Source organism: Liolophura sinensis, chromosome 1 (genome assembly GCF_032854445.1).
Source record: "Liolophura sinensis isolate JHLJ2023 chromosome 1, CUHK_Ljap_v2, whole genome shotgun sequence".
NCBI classification, from domain to species: Eukaryota; Metazoa; Mollusca; class Polyplacophora; order Chitonida; family Chitonidae; genus Liolophura; species Liolophura sinensis.
The window spans coordinates 33,690,719-33,707,628 of record NC_088295.1 but is presented as its reverse complement, the minus strand read 5'-3'; the positions used below and the strand labels follow the sequence as shown (position 1 = coordinate 33,707,628).

Genomic DNA, 16,910 nt, shown 5'->3' with positions numbered 1-16,910 from the left:
TATTACTATTATTAGGAGAAATACAAGTCTATTACTGGACTTTTCATTTGATAGTTTATACATTTATACAACTTCTATAGAAAAGGAGAAGAAAGTTGAGTACCAGTGCAAAACTGTGGTCCACTTTTCCAGTGTCTTTTTTTTTTGGTGCTAAATGGTGTTTGTGAGCTGCAACAAATTATTCTGTAAATCACTTTGTCTGTCTGTTGGTCAGTCAGTTTGTTGTTCAGCAGGTCAGGGATCTAAGTGCATGGTGGGCTGATGCAGGCACCTATATTGGGAGTTTGCGCTTGTTAATAGGCTGTGGGAGTTACTTACATTTCACCGTTGTCATAGTGTTGATATATGATATGTTTTGTTTTTTTAGCAATGTTGGCCAGGTTCGACCTGAAGTAAGAGGACTAGCAGATAGTGAGGATGAAAAGGATGTTAGAGTTGCCTACAAAGAGATACAAAAGGGGGGCGAGATACCCTATAGAGGCCTGCAAAAACCTGCTCCTGATAAACCAGTCGGTAAGTTTATTAGTCAAGTGTGCATTTGTCAAAATAATTAAGTAAATTTCTCCAGTTTCATCAGAAATATAGTTTCTGTAGGAAAGCATAATCCATCTATGTTTCATGAGATTCACAATTTGAAACCAGACAATGGAACATTCACCAGAGACAAGGTTCATCATTACTTTTGTTCATTTTCCTTTTGTGTTGATTTTGTTCATGGGAATTCTATGTTCTTCTTTTGTTTTCACTATTTTATGTTGTGATTTCTTGAGCTTGTGTTTCTTCCGCTGGCTTGGGGTTAAAAAGAGCTTAAGATAATAATTATTCAAGCAGGACACATCGCAAGAATGTTTCCTCATTTCTTTGCCTTTGAGTTTCTTTATTTCTGTTCCTACATTTATTTTTAGTCTGCTCATTAAAAGCCACATTGTGCAAATATTTGATACAATCAATGAAAACAAACCATCGTCTTCACACCAACATGTTCTGTTTTAACGTAAATAGTGTGTCATACAACAACTTGTGGTATTCTGGTATTAACAGGGTCAAAACATTATACCTAGAGGTATAGTATTATCATCACCATATGAGACTAACAATTTAAGTATTGCAAATGTACACCATGTATCTATAAAGCTTCAGAATGCTCTCTGGAAAGGTCCAGCATATACGTGTATAGTGTGGATAAAAGAACCCATTGATTGCTCTCACTCTTCCTCACTGTGAGCTTAGTACATGTAGAGCTTCAAATTATTAAGACATGAATATTCAGGATTGTGTTGCAAGTATATGTACACAGAACTGAGGTTGTCACTGCCCAAGGATATTGCTGAGAGTTTAGGGTTATTTATCCCAAAGGAATACAGGTTTTTTTCAATATGGATTTTCCTTCTATATTTGCTGAATGTGATGCTTGCGTAAGATGCAATATGCTTTTAACTTGCTGTAATGCATTGGTTTGGCATGATTAGAATGATGTATTATCTGTCACATGCTGCCCTTTTGCACTGCCCACAAACCTGCTATTGGGCACTTGAAATTACCCATTTGCACTTCACTTATGTTCACCTTGCTAATTCTGTGATCACAGTTGATGTAGTATACCAAAGTGTACTTTTTGTGCTTGATTCTAGATGTTCCTATTGTCCTTGGTGAGTGGTCCATGTGTATATACACAGGAAAAGCTTCTTAAGGACTTGGTTGCTGTTTTGAATGATGATGGAGTACTGTAGTTGTCTTTGTTCCATCTATATGTCATATTACCAATCTGTTCTGTTAGTAAAAAGATAGGTATCTGTTTTCTGGATTTCATATAGTCCATAAGGCATCATTTTCAAACTTTGAGGATCTGGACCAATCAGATGATAAAGTTGTTGCCACTGATTGAATAAAAATGCACCCATGTCTTGTCACTTGCAGAAAATGGTGTTTCTAAAGTATTTAAGATGACTTCAGACAATGGATGGGAACATATTTATAAACAGTTGGCCAACTTTAGCAGTCCTTTACTAACAGCATGCTAACCTCTGCTTGTCTTTGCAGAAAGGATTTGGAGTGTGTGTGTAGTGTTGCTGCAAAACGCATCCTCAGTGACAATATTTTTAACCACATTGGTGGCCTTTCTTGTCTCTAATCTTGTCAATAGCTTCAAAAACCCTCGCAAACACTCTCTACGTATTTACTGTATTCCTTGACTGCCAAGGATTTTCTTGCTAACCAAACATGTCATATATGTCCAGTTCTGAGACCAGGGTAATTCCACCCCTGCGCCACAGCAGTATGACTTATCCGGCCCAAAGGAGATATGATGCAGATCCATTTTCCTTCACAAAGGCTCAAATTGGAGATGACGTTCAACCATCTTACCCAGTCCTTTACCACCCGAACCATTCTTCTTTAAAGGCATATGCACTGCCAAGAAGTGATGTGCCGCACAAGTCGTATCAGAGGAATAACCTACCATCTGACATGCCTCCAGTGGTTCCACCGCAGCCAAGCCTGTATGCTTTGGAAAAAGGCACAAGGCAAACAAATCGCAATTGGAGTTCAGATTACACTGGTGGCAATCACAACCTTCCAGAGCGCTACATGTATCATTATATGTATGTTCCCAGAGCTGGCTGCAATGGCAATGAATTTAATGTAATATTTCAACGTGGAGATTGGCCTGTAGAGGGTAACAAGGGGTATTACCCTGACCAACATTATCAACCCTATGTATCTACACGTCAAGATGATCTCAGTATGACAAGGCAAACAGTTGGACTTCATGGGCATGAAAATATGAAAAGACAAGCCTTCACTCAAGACTTAAGAGGAGACTTCGTCAGAAATGATCAAAAGAGATTACAGACCATGAACATAAATGTTGTATCTCAGCCTGCCAAACAGCCATTAAACTCATCCTTGGCTAAGAGTCATTTCAAGAGAGAGGAAAGAGCAAGCCACAGAGTACCAACCCTTAGTTCAAACAATAATTTTGCAGCAAACCATGAGCCTAAAACTGATGGCTACAATACTGACTTCGTAGTTGCCAAGACAACTACCAGGGGAAAGTTAGGACACTCTGGACAAGGTCAAGGAAGAAGACCCTGTTCGCCATGTCATTCAGAGAGACGTGCAATGTCAGCAAAAGTGTCTGTCAGCAGTGATCGCTCTAGACTAAGCTCACAAACCTACCAGTCATATGCTGCAGGAGTCCTACATTCTTCTAGGAAATCTGAAAAATTTCTTAAACTGCAGAAGAATTTCGCAGTTTTAGGAAGGGTGGCAGAAATTGAAGAGAAAATTGTTCATGATAATGTTAAGATGAAAGATACTGGCATAACTGATGCTGGCATTATCTCAAAGTATAAGTTTGACACCATGGATGAGCTAAATGACCTTTATCATGAACTTGATGAAGCAAAACAGAACAAGGAGTTTTTCTATGATATGAACAATACCCATTCTGTGCACTGGATGCCATCAAAGGATCATGGGTTGTTAAGAAAAGAGAAGTCTCTTGGTGACATAAAGGCTGTGTTTGATGAAGCAGAGCATAATCAGCACAAAAGAGCTTCCTTTCAGCATCAAAAGGGAGCTATCTTTTGTGAAACTGAAACAAAAATACCACAAGTTGGATAAATCTGAGATCATTGACAAAAACACTGTAAACGAAGGTGAGAAGCAAACAGAATATCCTCCTGGGTCTTACCTTAAGCTTCAGGATATCGCTGCTAAAAAGTCAAAAGAGCGAGCCCTTTATGGAACCAATATTGAAGAACCTTCAAACAGTTATGAAATCCATGTGACCAACTTAAAAAGTAAGTCTAAATCTCTGCCAAACATAGAGAAACTCCATGTCAGATCCATTTCTGCGCCATATAAAGATGAAGCTGATGGAACTTCTCCAGCACACCTGAGGTCAGATTCATATAAGGGATCATTTTTCAGTGGTGTGAAACCCCCTCATGATAATCGTCGTTCTGAACATGTGTTTCCAGAAAATTGGACCATTGGTTCCAATTCTGAACCAATTTTCCATAAAAGCCAGCCAGATTTACATACAGAAGCTGTCGCAGATACAGTTCCAATGTTTCATCACAGTCCAAAAATTGGATCAGTTATTGACAGACATAGTAAAATAATTGCAGAAGAAACCCATGTTCAGGGTAAAACCCTGCAAATTATAGATGACAAAGTCTATGGTAAAAGCATGCCTGACATTGTGCCTTCAGGTTCTAAGCATCAAACACAATCAACTTCTTCACCAACCCATTCCTCAGGATTGGAATACATGTCTGTTACCACAGGCACAAGAAAAGAAAGGGAAGACAACCATAACACATTTCCAAGTTCAGATTGTGTAGGTAATGTCAGACAGAAAATCAACTCATTTGTGCAAGAGGTCATTAGGAACAGCACAAGTGATTCTGGGAATGTAAACCAACCTCATCCCCCAGTTCAAGCAAGCATATTTTATGGTAAAACCCAAAACCACTCACGATCCCTGTCTTCAGGGCCTGATAAGGCCAAAACTATTGCGGTAATTCAAGAGACAGAATGGCACACAAGTCCTGTCAATACACCTAATAGCAGCCGTGAATTCAAGCCTTTCCAGATCAGAGACTTAAGACCTTTGGCTGTTAATAATGAGTTTTCACATAACATATTTGCTACTCATCCCTTAAAACACACATCTGGTGAGGCAATTGAGTTTAGTAAAGCAAGCGCATCAGAACTCAACAAGGGTGTCTCTCAGCCATCATGGCACCAAGTGAACATAAAAATGTTGGATGAAAGAGCAAACTCTCTGACAGGTTTGGAATCGAGCACAATTCCAGGTGATATGAATCAGAGGCTAAAAATTAATGAACGACGAGGAAAGACCATCCCAAAAATGGATGATAGGGCATCCACCAGTAGTACTGATACGCTTATCATCAAGGATGATAATGATATCCAAGTGTACAACACCAGCAACAGCAGTCTGTATGCAAAAGCAAGCTCAGTTCCAGAGCATTTGGACAGGCAACCAAAAGCTTCAATGAAGCATTCCAAGTCCCACAATGCTATGCCTTCTCTGAAAAAGACAAATGCTGTCTCTGAAATGAAACTTAAGTATGAGCAGGCAAGCTCAAACCAAAAAGTGAAGGATACTGTCCCTCAAGAAATAAAAACTTTGAACTGTGGCCAGATTTCTGCCATTCGAGAACAGTTTAAGAAGAAGGACAGTGGAGCATTAATAGGGCCATTTGACAAAGCCAAGGATAGTTCAGAAGCTAAGATAAAGGTTTCTGTGAAGTTGCGTCCCCCAACAATAATGGATTATGACACGTACACAGCTCCAGCTGAGATACTGAGGGAGGTGAGACAAGTTGTAGGTGGTGGTACAGAAGGCAAGCTCAATGAAGCTGAGTACAAGGAGATGGCAGTGAAATACCTGGACCATTTAGCAGAGGAATGGGAAGAGACCAAGACCAAGCAAGCTGCGAATAGGACAGCATCCCCAGCAACGATTACACTTAGTCCTCACTCTGTCACTCCACTTCACCCTCATGCCTCACCCACCAAACCCAGCAGTATGATCTCTTCTAGTGGTTCTTTTATACCCCCACCTCCTCCTCCTCCTCCTCCTCCTCCTTACACCCCACGCCACAGTCCCCCATCTTACGCACTCCATCAGAAAACCTACCACACCGTGTCATTACCGAAGGCTCGGCGAGCTGACGAACTACGTGTAGTTAATAATGAACCTCAGCATAGACCATTGCATGAGGACAAACGGTACAGACTGCCTGGGAGCAAGTCAGACCCCGGCCAGCTAAGCCAGAAGCGTGTTGGAATTGGCCCAGACAGTCAAGACAAAGGTTAATATTAAATTCAGTGCTTTTCTGTAACTTTTGTTCATTCATGTGAGCAAAATATATTTCCCCCTTTTTTTAATAGTTTTTATGTTTTTGTTTAGTTTTTAGCACCCATTTTTTTCCCTATAAAAATGTCGTGACAGCAGAATTTTCAGTGATCAACAAAATAAAAACATAAAAATCCATAAAGAATGTTAAGAATACATTACACAAACATGTGTAATTAGTGACACTAAACTGATCTAGGAATATCCATAGCAGCCATAAAACTTCATGCGAATTGCACATCTAGGTGTGTAAATGTTTATCAGGTTTGACTGTATATAATAAACAAGAAAAAATGAACAAATGAAGTAGTAGTTTACTGAAAACGTGTAAACCACTTTAATAGTGTTAATATAAGTGTATGCACAGTAAGGCATGTACACATTAAAAGCATATTAAATACTTTATAAGCACTGTTTTCAAAAGTACAAAGCCTGGTTTTACAGCAGTACTGATTTAATACTGCAATCACAGTGTCGTTTTTCTCAGTTAATTTTAGCTATGCATTGTATCTCTGCTGAATAAAAATCTTCTCTGCACTCTGTCAGCCATGTGAGAATAATTACGCACAGTTGCATGTTGATTTGGTTTAATGCAGTGTTGATGTTTGTTGAGGAGTTCCTTGCCTGTGACTATAGTCTTTCATGTTTGCTGGTTCTTCAGATCTTTAAGAGGGTGCTAGGCTTCTAGCTTGACCATAAGAGAGCAGCAGTGGATGTTATCTAGTGGCAATAATTGAATATCAAGGTTGTTCCAACCTGTTTCTGTTCAATGTGTGGCTTTGCTTTCGTCTGCTTCACTGGTATTGGTGGCTCTGTTCTTTCTTGATCAGACTTTCTTGTATGAGATACTCAGTGTGTTGATCTTTGCCCTCTGAATGTCATGTAATCACATGGTTGTTTTTGCACTTCACAGTGAATCTTTAGGGAGGTGCTCACTTTTGTACAAATGTCAATTACTAGATTTGGATGTTTTAACTTTACAGGACATGAACAAGACTTGATTTCAAATTGGGTTTTGTATCACAGATCTTTTTTCAGGAAGGCAGACAAGCTTTTTTGTGTTTGTTTGAATCAGTCGCACATCAGATTCCTTGAATGTAACTTAATGTCTACAGCTTTTGGTAATTGTCATCTAAAATACATGTACAATCACCAAATTGAATGTATTCAAATTTTGAGTGTTATTCTGTTGTGTGGTCTTTATTTATATTTTTTCCTCTTAAGTTCATGTGATGAATTAGAGTTTGGCTTGCACCAGTTTATGTATTTATTTGGTTTCTTTTTTTATTTTTTTGCATGTTGTAGCTAAAACACAGCCTGGTCCTGTCGAACGCCCAGTTCGTCTTGTCAGGCCTACCAACCCAACCCCAAAGCACGAAAACTCTACCACAGCTAATGGGGGTGTTCCTAGCCCCCCTGTCCGAAATGATAAAAATGTTCCACATGGTGTTCCAGCGAGGCCAAAGCTTCCTCGCAGTAGCCTAACGGCTGCCCAACAATTAGGGGTGAAAAGCCCCCCAGCAGCTAAGCCTAACGATAGAGGTACCATGACATAAGTACATGTACAGTGTGTGTTGTGCTGATGCTCTGCTATAACACGACATGTAACCCTTCTAACAGCTTACTGGTGCATGGGAACTAAGTCTTTACAATCTTGATCTGTGTTTCAGTTCATTTAATTATATACAATTACATGTAATTGAAATCTGCCTCCAATTTATACTTGTAGGCTCATGAAACTGTTGGCTTACTTTGACTTCCTTGCTGTTAAGATACTTCCACCTTGGCTTCAAGCATAGTTTTGCTTGATTTTAAGAAGTTGTATGTTCCTATGCATGCAAAAATGTGTAAAATATGGGAATGGGTATAGGTCACAGACTTTCATTATCATCTTACATGTAATCATGTAGCATGTCAATATAGGGTTCAGCCTGTTACTGTTCAGGATAAACATGCACACATGATGATACTAATATCCACAGTTAGTTATTCACATAATAGTATTAACCAAATTTACTCATTTCTACATACTAAAAAACACTAAGAATGCTATGCTATTCTAATGGCTTTGTCAGTCTGGTTTCAAGGGCAATAACTCTGTATTTTGTGCTAGAACATAATAAGGAATGTTTTATGGCATCATGCATTTACTGTATTTTTTTTGTACACAATCTTTAAAGAAGTCATTAACAAAAAAGTGACAGGAAAAGGTTTATTAACTTGACCTAAAATTTCCTCACAAGAAAATCAGCATGATTATGTTTTTGTTCCTTTTTTTTTTCTTTTGTCTTGTTCTCTCTTAAGTCATAAATTGCACTTAAAGTAAGCTTTGTTTTAAGCATTCATGTATGACAGTGAACAGGAACAGGTATGTGTGATGTTGCATGCATTTCAACAAAATAAACAAGAGAATAAGTGACACTTGAATAGACTAGAAAAATTACTAACCACCTTACTTACCTTAGAAATGTAACCTGTCACATTTCTTAATTGTGTAATATGTATACTTGTTCAGATGAAAAAAATAGCCCTCTTTTATAAAACCCATTCTTCACATTCTATTTTTTTTTTGTATCAGATTTAGATTTTCACAATATTTCAGTTTTATTTTACTCCATTCATTCATTTTATTTTAACTTTTGCTTGTGTTTTTTCATAGTATGCATTTCTGATTTAATTTTTCATTAAACCATCTTGTAAGTAATCCAACTTGCGGGCTTGCTCTGGGTGCATTTTTTTTTTTTTCTTAATTTTGTTTTGCTGTTTTAATAACGCTATGCTTTACAACATGTAGTGTAGTTGTTTGACTGTTCAAATGCTAATCTTGGGTGTGCTTGTTACAGCATATAGATATTCTTTATAGCTATTGACAGGACTTCATCACATGTTTTGTTAACTTTACAGTATTCAGACATGTCACCTCAGATGTGCCTAAGCCACCACCCACAGAAAAGGAGATACGCAGGAGAGAAGAAGAGGAGAAATACAGAAAACAGAGGCTGGTAAGGGTTGCAGGTGCCCTCTGATATTAGAAACTGAAGAACAATAATTGTATACTGTGCATAATGTACAGTGTACAAATTCATTTGTGTTCCACTGTGTTTAAGACTTTTGCTACATTGGGCGCAGATAATGTAAGATGTTGTTTTGGTATTGTGGCATTAAAATGTTTAAAAGATTATAGACTTAAAACTTATGATGGCCCAGTGACAGCAAGAATATCAGATGTTTTAATCATTCTTTTACATGTACGTGTACTTGCTCACAGGCCTCGACATAAGAGGCGATTGAACCAGCTGATCCCCCGTCGATCTCCTAAACATAAATTCAGGGGAACGGATTTCGATCACCATGTAAACTCCAGGGGAACGATAATTTCACGTGTTGGCAAATACATTGTGCTCTCAGTGGGTCACAAATAGCACATATGTTTAGGAATTTTCAATAATTCTCTTTCAATTGAACATAGGAACAAATATATGAAGAAGAAAGGCAGCGAAGAATTTTGGAAGAACAATTAAAGAACGAGTCCAGGAGACATCATGATATTTATACGTGAGTTCAAATATGCAATTACAAAAACGTATTATTCATTTATAATGTTAAACAGAATCAGTAAGGATTTGATGATTACTGTAAATTACCATAAAGTTACTTCTATTATACACATGATGTTTATTTTATTTCGAATGTTTTTTTTGCCAAGGTGTACACTTTGTAAGCAAACTGGGTTATAATGCATATTCTGATTACCTGTAATAGTAGTACCTACTTTTGCTGATGAGATGTGTGGAATGTGAGTAACATGTTAATGACATGTGTAATATTGTATTCTCACAGGCAAAAGTCACCCATACCAAGTAATCGTTTTGAGGACCAAGTGTCAACACTCAGTGTTCCTCCAGAGAGAAGGCGAGGATTTCAGATTCGTGGGAAAGCACGAGCCTTGTACAGTTTCAGTGCCCAGAACCCTAGGTATGTACATACATATAGTTCTTTGTGTAGTAATGAAGTTATATATATGTTTACAGTTACATTATGACCATACCTTTGATGTTTTAAATAAAAGGCTTGTTCTTTGTTGATTTTCTCCATTTGCAAATAAATCAAGAATTTGCTTGACACAGAACAGAACGGATGCTAAATGAACTCTTGTACATTTCAAAACTATTTTAATAACCTTAAAAGTCCCATGATTATATGAAAGAGTCTCTAATATGACCTTTAATTTCAGAGAGACTTTAACCAAATTGAACTCACATTTAACCACATAATGTTAGGACTATAAAAAATTCTTGTGGAATATTGGTGACTACTATTCCTGAATGCTTATGTTTTTCAGGGAGTTGAGTTTCAAGAAAAATGACATACTGTACCTCCACAGACAGCTGGATAAAAATTGGTATGAAGGAGAGCGTAATGGGAGAATCGGTATCTTCCCGTCAAACTATGTGGAGGTATGTGTCATATCAGTCGAATTAAATACAAAAAAAAAAATGCAGAAATGAAGGATTTTTTTTTTAATAATTTCATTTTGGTGATTAAACCAGTTTGTCTGTTGCTTTGCTGAAATAGATATATATATGATATACGGGTACGTGGTTTATTTTTGAGGTCGCACAATTTTAAGAATCTGCTTCATGTCTGAAATTAAATATGCATGCACCAGACATACATGTTATGATGTACATGTAAAGGGAGATAATTTGGGAGATGTGACCAAACTGTTGTAAACTTGATACAAACGGTTTATTGAAAACTGAAGGAAATATACTTCAAATAAAAAGCAGTGAATATTTCACAATGAAAATTTAGTGTTAATTAGTTATTTATATTCCACACGCATGTAGCAGTGCCCTGTGGACATACTTCTGTGCAAAATGATTGTTATATTTCAGATTGTCACATCAATTGAAGCAGCTAAAGCAGCCGCCTTACAGTCTGAGGGTCAGGCGAAGGCAAAGTACAACTTTACTGCCCAGACCCCAGTGGAAATGTCCCTGAGAAAAGTATGTGTTCTGTTTTTATGCTTAAACAAATGTAATTATTAACCAGAAGGACCTTTTGTATGGAGTAGAACATAAATCATTCCAATACACCTTTTGTGCCTACAGGTATATGGGTACCTTGTCTCATCATTGACCATGTCAAACATTTTTTCAACTTTGATCTTGACAAATATGTTTATCACACAATACTTTGCATTAAATTGTACCACTTTGGAAGTGTCTTGTGAAATCTAGTACCTTTGTATTGTATTTTGTTTTACTAGGTGCATACAAATAGAAGTTCAGGTTTTTGTTGTGTTTTAAATATCTTTTTTTAATTAAAAAGGGTACTAGAACTGTTGTTTTTTTCCTTGACAGGGAGAAATTGTAGTTTTACTGAGGCAGGTTGATGAGAATTGGTATGAGGGTCAGATAGGAGGCCGGCAGGGCATCTTCCCTGTGGCATATGTGGAGGTGATAAGAGAACCGTCTACCCCACTTGTCACCCCAGCACCATCTGTCATACCTACTCCTATGGCTGGTAAGCTGACATGGTGTTTTTTCACATTCACTCTCACATATACTGTTATTGTTGTTTTTTGGTTTTTTTTTGCTGCTTCATATGTGTGAAAAGCAATGAAGACTTTAAATTTTCAGTACAGACTGTATTAGTTAGAATTGTGGAATAAGTATGTAGGGGAAAGGAGAGGATGGAAATATTTTGGAAGTCAATGTCAGGTTTTAAAAATTGCACTTAAACCTCATGAGATTGTGTTAATGCAATTTGCTGTTTTGTCACCTCTTTAAATTAGCTGTTATAACCTGTTTTACATATACATATGTACTCATTTTTGACAGGTACCCCAGAGATGCTCTCACCTGTCAGTTTTGATGCCCCGACCCCACCGCCTCAGCCCTCACCAAGTGCGTTTGTGGCACGGCCATCATCTGCTCCAACTTACAGGCCTAATGCTGCAGGACAGTCACGGCTTCAGCCAGTGGCACAGTACCCTAATATGAGCCAGCCAGGTGGCTACAGCTCACAGAACTATAGTCAGCCAATGAACTACAGCCAGTCTCAGCCAAACTATGGACAGCAGCTGAGTTACAGGCAGCCACAGCTTCAAGGTTATGGATCACCCCAACCTAGTTATGGACAGTCGAGCTACAGCAGGTCATCCGATTATGCACAGCCACCAGACTTTGGACAACCTCAGGATTATGGGCTCTCCTCCAGCTACAACCAGTCCACTTATCAGGATTATATGTCTCCCTCACAGTCACGACCCAGCCCTACCCTGGGGAAAAAACCTCCCTCACCTGTCAGCCAAATCCGCAGCCCCATTTCTTATGAGCAAGGAAACCTTAAGAGTGCTATCCCAGATGATGATTTGGCCCTCACCAGGTATGTGTCAGTTTGAGGCGATTTATTTTTTTTGTTATATATGACCTAACGTGGGACCAGACCTTAAAGCTGCCTCACAGGAGACGACTTGAGAAGAAATTAATCCATGCCAACACGCACTTAGCAGAAATTTGTACATACCTTGTTGTTCATGACAAACAATGATAATACTGATGTCTCGACCATTATCATCCCTTCTTGAAATTGTCTGAAAAACTGTATCACAGAAAGCAAAAACGAAGACCGTGCAGTTTGAGATAGGATTGTCAACACTACATACCATGTTGATGAGAACCCTTAAAATGTCTGAAGCTATGTTTACATTGTCTGAGTTACTTGTGCCATGGGCTTGCAGATACCGGGCCATGTACACATACAAACCAATGAATGAAGATGAACTGGAGCTGATTGAAGGGGATGAGGTGTATGTTATGGAGAAGTGCGATGATGGCTGGTATGTGGGCACCTCGGCCAGAACAGGCATGTTCGGAACCTTCCCAGGAAATTATGTGCAAAAAATCAGTAAGTTGTACAAAGGATAGCACTCAGGCCAGCAATAAATTAGTTCAATGCCTCCAATTCTATTTCTTGTGGAAGGATATCAGTGTATACCAAAGTATTTCCTTTTGCAAGACTAAGAACATGGGATTGAAAACCTTTTGTTGAAAATTGTAGCAATTGTACCTGAATGACTGTTGGTTGAACAGTTGGGATAATAGTTTTGTGTGTTAAAGGGTGACCAGAATTTTGGGATGTCTTGACAAAAGTATGAGTGTCAATTTGGTTAGCTGGCTTTTGTCTGTATTATTCCCTACACTCAACACTGTAACATTCAGTGTGATTGGTTCAATAGTGAACTCGACTTGATTGGTCAGTTAACTGATAGTTATTGCTATTGGAGTCCCAGTCCATGACTTTATCTGTTTGTGAGCTAAAATAAATTCCCAAGGCATCCACTGAAAGTGGTAGAGTTTATGGTGTCATCATCACTGAATCAACCCAGAAGTTTTGGCTTAATCCTCAGGGAGCAACTTATGCGTTTAGATCATAATTGCACATGCAGAAGCTTCAGATTTCATTTGCTGTCATGAGCGTTTCTTGTCACTGTCAAGGATGATATTGCGATGGTCATGAATGAGGCATAATAATCATATTCCATCATTATTACACCCTGTGTTCACGTTCTGTTCACTTTCTGTTTAAATGTTCTGGATGCTGCAAAAATATGTTACTTTGACCTGAAAAGGGGCTTAAAAATTTGGTGACATTGTGTATTACAAGTAAATATTAACACACATTGTTTTCATTGCTTATTTTTCAGCGTGATGAAAAGCATCATTGCAAATACCTTCATTGAAACCTACCATTTGAAGCAGTAGCCAAGATGAAAAAGTTTGCCAGGCCTTTGCATCAGATACCAGCAAGCAAGTGGCAGATGAGCGAGAACACAATGGAAATCAGCCAAGCTTTTGTTTTAAAGGACAATTTTCAATAATGTATTAACTTGATTTAAAGTTGGTTCTAGTTTTGCAAGTTTTCAAAAACTCAACTTGACTCACACTTTTGTTTGCCCATTTCTGGTTTTAACGGATGGTGTGAAATTCTTGGTAACTTCACATTTAATATATAAAGGTATTATATCCAACTTCATAATCCATCCATGGACAACGTTTTATGGCTCTAAGTTATTACAGATTATGGTTCTTGATCCTGAAAACCGTAGAAGATTTATTGCTTATTTTCTTGTTGTGTTGTCCTGCTCTAATGCTTCTGTATAGTGTACATAGAAATTTTTAGAGCTATTTTGAAGGGCCAGTTGTTTATAATAAACTGACAGGTTGGAAGGGTTGCCAAAATGGCCAGTTTTGTTTAATCTTAAAATTCTATATTGTACAGCATTAACATGCATTTTACTGACACATCAAAGCTACATGTAGATAAAGATGGTCTGGTGTTAATAGATGCACCCTATATAAACCAGGGATACATGCAGCTATTGGTTGCAAACTCAGTGAAATTACTGGCCTATGATTCAGTTAGCACTCTTCAAATGATTAATGTCAATGGTGTATGGCTTTAAAGCAGCTTGACAATTTTAGAGGTATTTTACAACTGACATTTTTTAAATACATGTACACAAATAGTTTTTAAATATCCTTGGGGGCTTTACATGCACTTTTCGAGGGACATTTCAATGAGGAACTTGGTTTTCTGATCGCATCTGCTGGATAGAGCAGCAAAAAGAATGTCGAGCAAATGAGCTAATGTGATTTCTTGATGGAAAGTTTATTATCTGATTCGGTTTTCTTGAAACAAATCATGGTTAAGAAGCATAATTATGGTTTTGTAACATTATGGTCAAAAATGTATGAAGGTATACATGTATAAAACTTTTTTTTGTTTTGGTTTGCTCTGTTTTGATGCAAACTGTAACGTTGTCCAAAAGTCCATCGTTCATTTATTATGGAGAAAATTGTTTGTTAGTCCAGAATTTCGTCAGTCCAGTAACTTGAGATCTGTTTCTCTAGACCTGGTTGTGAATTTTTCAACTTTATTTAGAGCCAATGCTAAGTAGCATAATATCTCCATAATGTACTTTTTTTTTCATTTTCCTTTTATCTATATATAGTGTAATTGTGTACTGTGGATGTTCACACTTTTTAGATTTATGCACTAACATATTATTGCCAGCTTGCAATCACATTTTGTCCATTATTGAAATTTAACTTTTTGTTAAACCCTCCATTTTAAGTACGATATAATTTTTGCCAGTGCACCAGATTTAGATATGCACATGTATGTAACGTTCATATTGATACTTGTCGATGGAGAAAGCATAGGGAAAAGGCTTATCACTAAACATCTTATTTAGTAGAAAATTACATGGTTTTTGTTGTTATGGTGATAACATAGTTTGTATAATTTAGATCAGTTAAGTGTTTGTTGGTGCTATTGAATAAACTGATAAAAGAACTGTGAAGTTTTCAAAGATGAACTGCAGGTGTAATTTTGACAGAAGTGATAAATTTAGAAGATATTGTGAGCATGTCAGGTTTCGGGAAGATGATTTTGGTGTATGCTCTTGTCAATACTTAAATTTGCACAAGATTCCTTCGCTTTTTTTTGGACAAGCCTTTCTTCCACCAATTGACCTGCACTTATCAATTCTGTACTTCTCTTATGCCACTGTTATAGACAACTAAATGTAGGCCTACTGGATATCAGACTTACATATATTATACTGTAATGAGTTCCTTTGTTGGTGTTTTTATTTTTGGAAGTTCGCAATACCACCCATTGTCTGAAGATCTCAATCCCAGTGCTAATGTTCTCAGACGGTTATGCCCAAAACGTATACATCGCTAGACTAGAGCAATTCTACTGAACGATGTGGCTTGATTTACAGCTTGCCAGTAGATCTATGAGTCTGTGTTAGACGACAGATTATATTGGTGCATGATAAAATAAAATCTGTTGCGTCATTATTTGTTGTTTTGTGATTCTGTAGCAGAATCTTGTGTTTGGTAGTCTCCCTTAGAGCAGTATTTAGGACCACCAAAGGCAGCATTTGGGCGATTTGACAAAGCGATGTTTTATTTCAGTCCAAGCTTTCAAGTTTTATATAACAAGCAGTTTATAGTACGAAAGGTTATAATTTTGTCATATTTGTCACAATCCAACTCTTGTTAAGTGTTCCCATATTTAACTCATTTGGTCTGAGAAGAACGCGTCTAAATGGCGTTTCAAATTTTGAACTTACTGAAACTGGCCAAACTGGAATGACCAGATTGGGTTAGGTGGCCCAGATCACTTCGGGCCCACTAGATGAGCTGAATTAGAAGATCGACATAAACGCCAGGACTGGTTAAATTGCACACCAATAAGCGTTCCTATGTCATTCCTAAGAATGACCGCCATCCTATAACTGTTAAAGCGAAAAATTCCTGAGTATGTAATACAGAAATATCAATCGATAAACTTAAAACAAATTACAATTCCTGTGTAACTGCAGCTCGTAAATTTCCAAACAGAAGCCTTCAGAAGCTTTCGAAAGCAATAAAACCCTGGATTTTACTGACAAGTGAGATTAACGTGACATTAGTGACTCGTACAAAACAAAAATGTAATTAAAAAATGTGTATACTTGCAGCCTCAGTGTATCCTTTCGAGGAAGTGGTAACTGGTATAAATTCAAATCTCGTGCTTGTGACATTCTTATATAGCGGAGTTGGATATGTCGGGTCTCAGGCTTGTTACAATTGCTTTTATTAAAATGACTGAGCAGACGACACTGTCACATGTCAATCAAATGCCATTCGAACGAACACCTGGCTGAAACTTGACATAATTTGATGCGAAACGCCAGAATGATCTCTTGTAGACCACATAAATCATGTACACTGTTACATGAAGTATAAAATTCATTAATTTTCTTCCACCCTAAGATATGTACAACAACATCATGATTTACTTTAGACAAAAGAATCTCAGTCGAATGACTTTGAATCTAAATCTGTCCGAATCGTTTTCTTGAAAGTAATGAAAGACGAGTATAACGGCGCGCTCAAGAACATTTCATTCTGCAAGTATGTATTTAGTTAAATGTCGACTTCAACAATATTTT

General features: G+C 37.6%; 1 protein-coding gene across 1 annotated transcript in view; it reads left to right on the top strand.

Moving 5' to 3' along the window:
* LOC135479605 (sorbin and SH3 domain-containing protein 1-like) overlaps positions 1-15,769 on the top strand; it is an 80,522-nt gene extending 64,753 nt beyond the window's left edge. Inside the window, exons 26-36 of the mRNA XM_064759533.1 lie at positions 368-513; positions 7,199-7,435; positions 8,798-8,895; positions 9,363-9,448; positions 9,734-9,868; positions 10,236-10,350; positions 10,792-10,902; positions 11,260-11,422; positions 11,740-12,286; positions 12,642-12,808; positions 13,608-15,769. Of these exons, the coding sequence (XP_064615603.1) occupies positions 368-513; positions 7,199-7,435; positions 8,798-8,895; positions 9,363-9,448; positions 9,734-9,868; positions 10,236-10,350; positions 10,792-10,902; positions 11,260-11,422; positions 11,740-12,286; positions 12,642-12,808; positions 13,608-13,612 (1,810 nt within the window). The 3' untranslated portion in view covers positions 13,613-15,769. The remainder of the gene's footprint in view (positions 1-367; positions 514-7,198; positions 7,436-8,797; positions 8,896-9,362; positions 9,449-9,733; positions 9,869-10,235; positions 10,351-10,791; positions 10,903-11,259; positions 11,423-11,739; positions 12,287-12,641; positions 12,809-13,607) is intronic.
* The last annotated feature ends 1,141 nt before the right edge of the window (positions 15,770-16,910 follow it).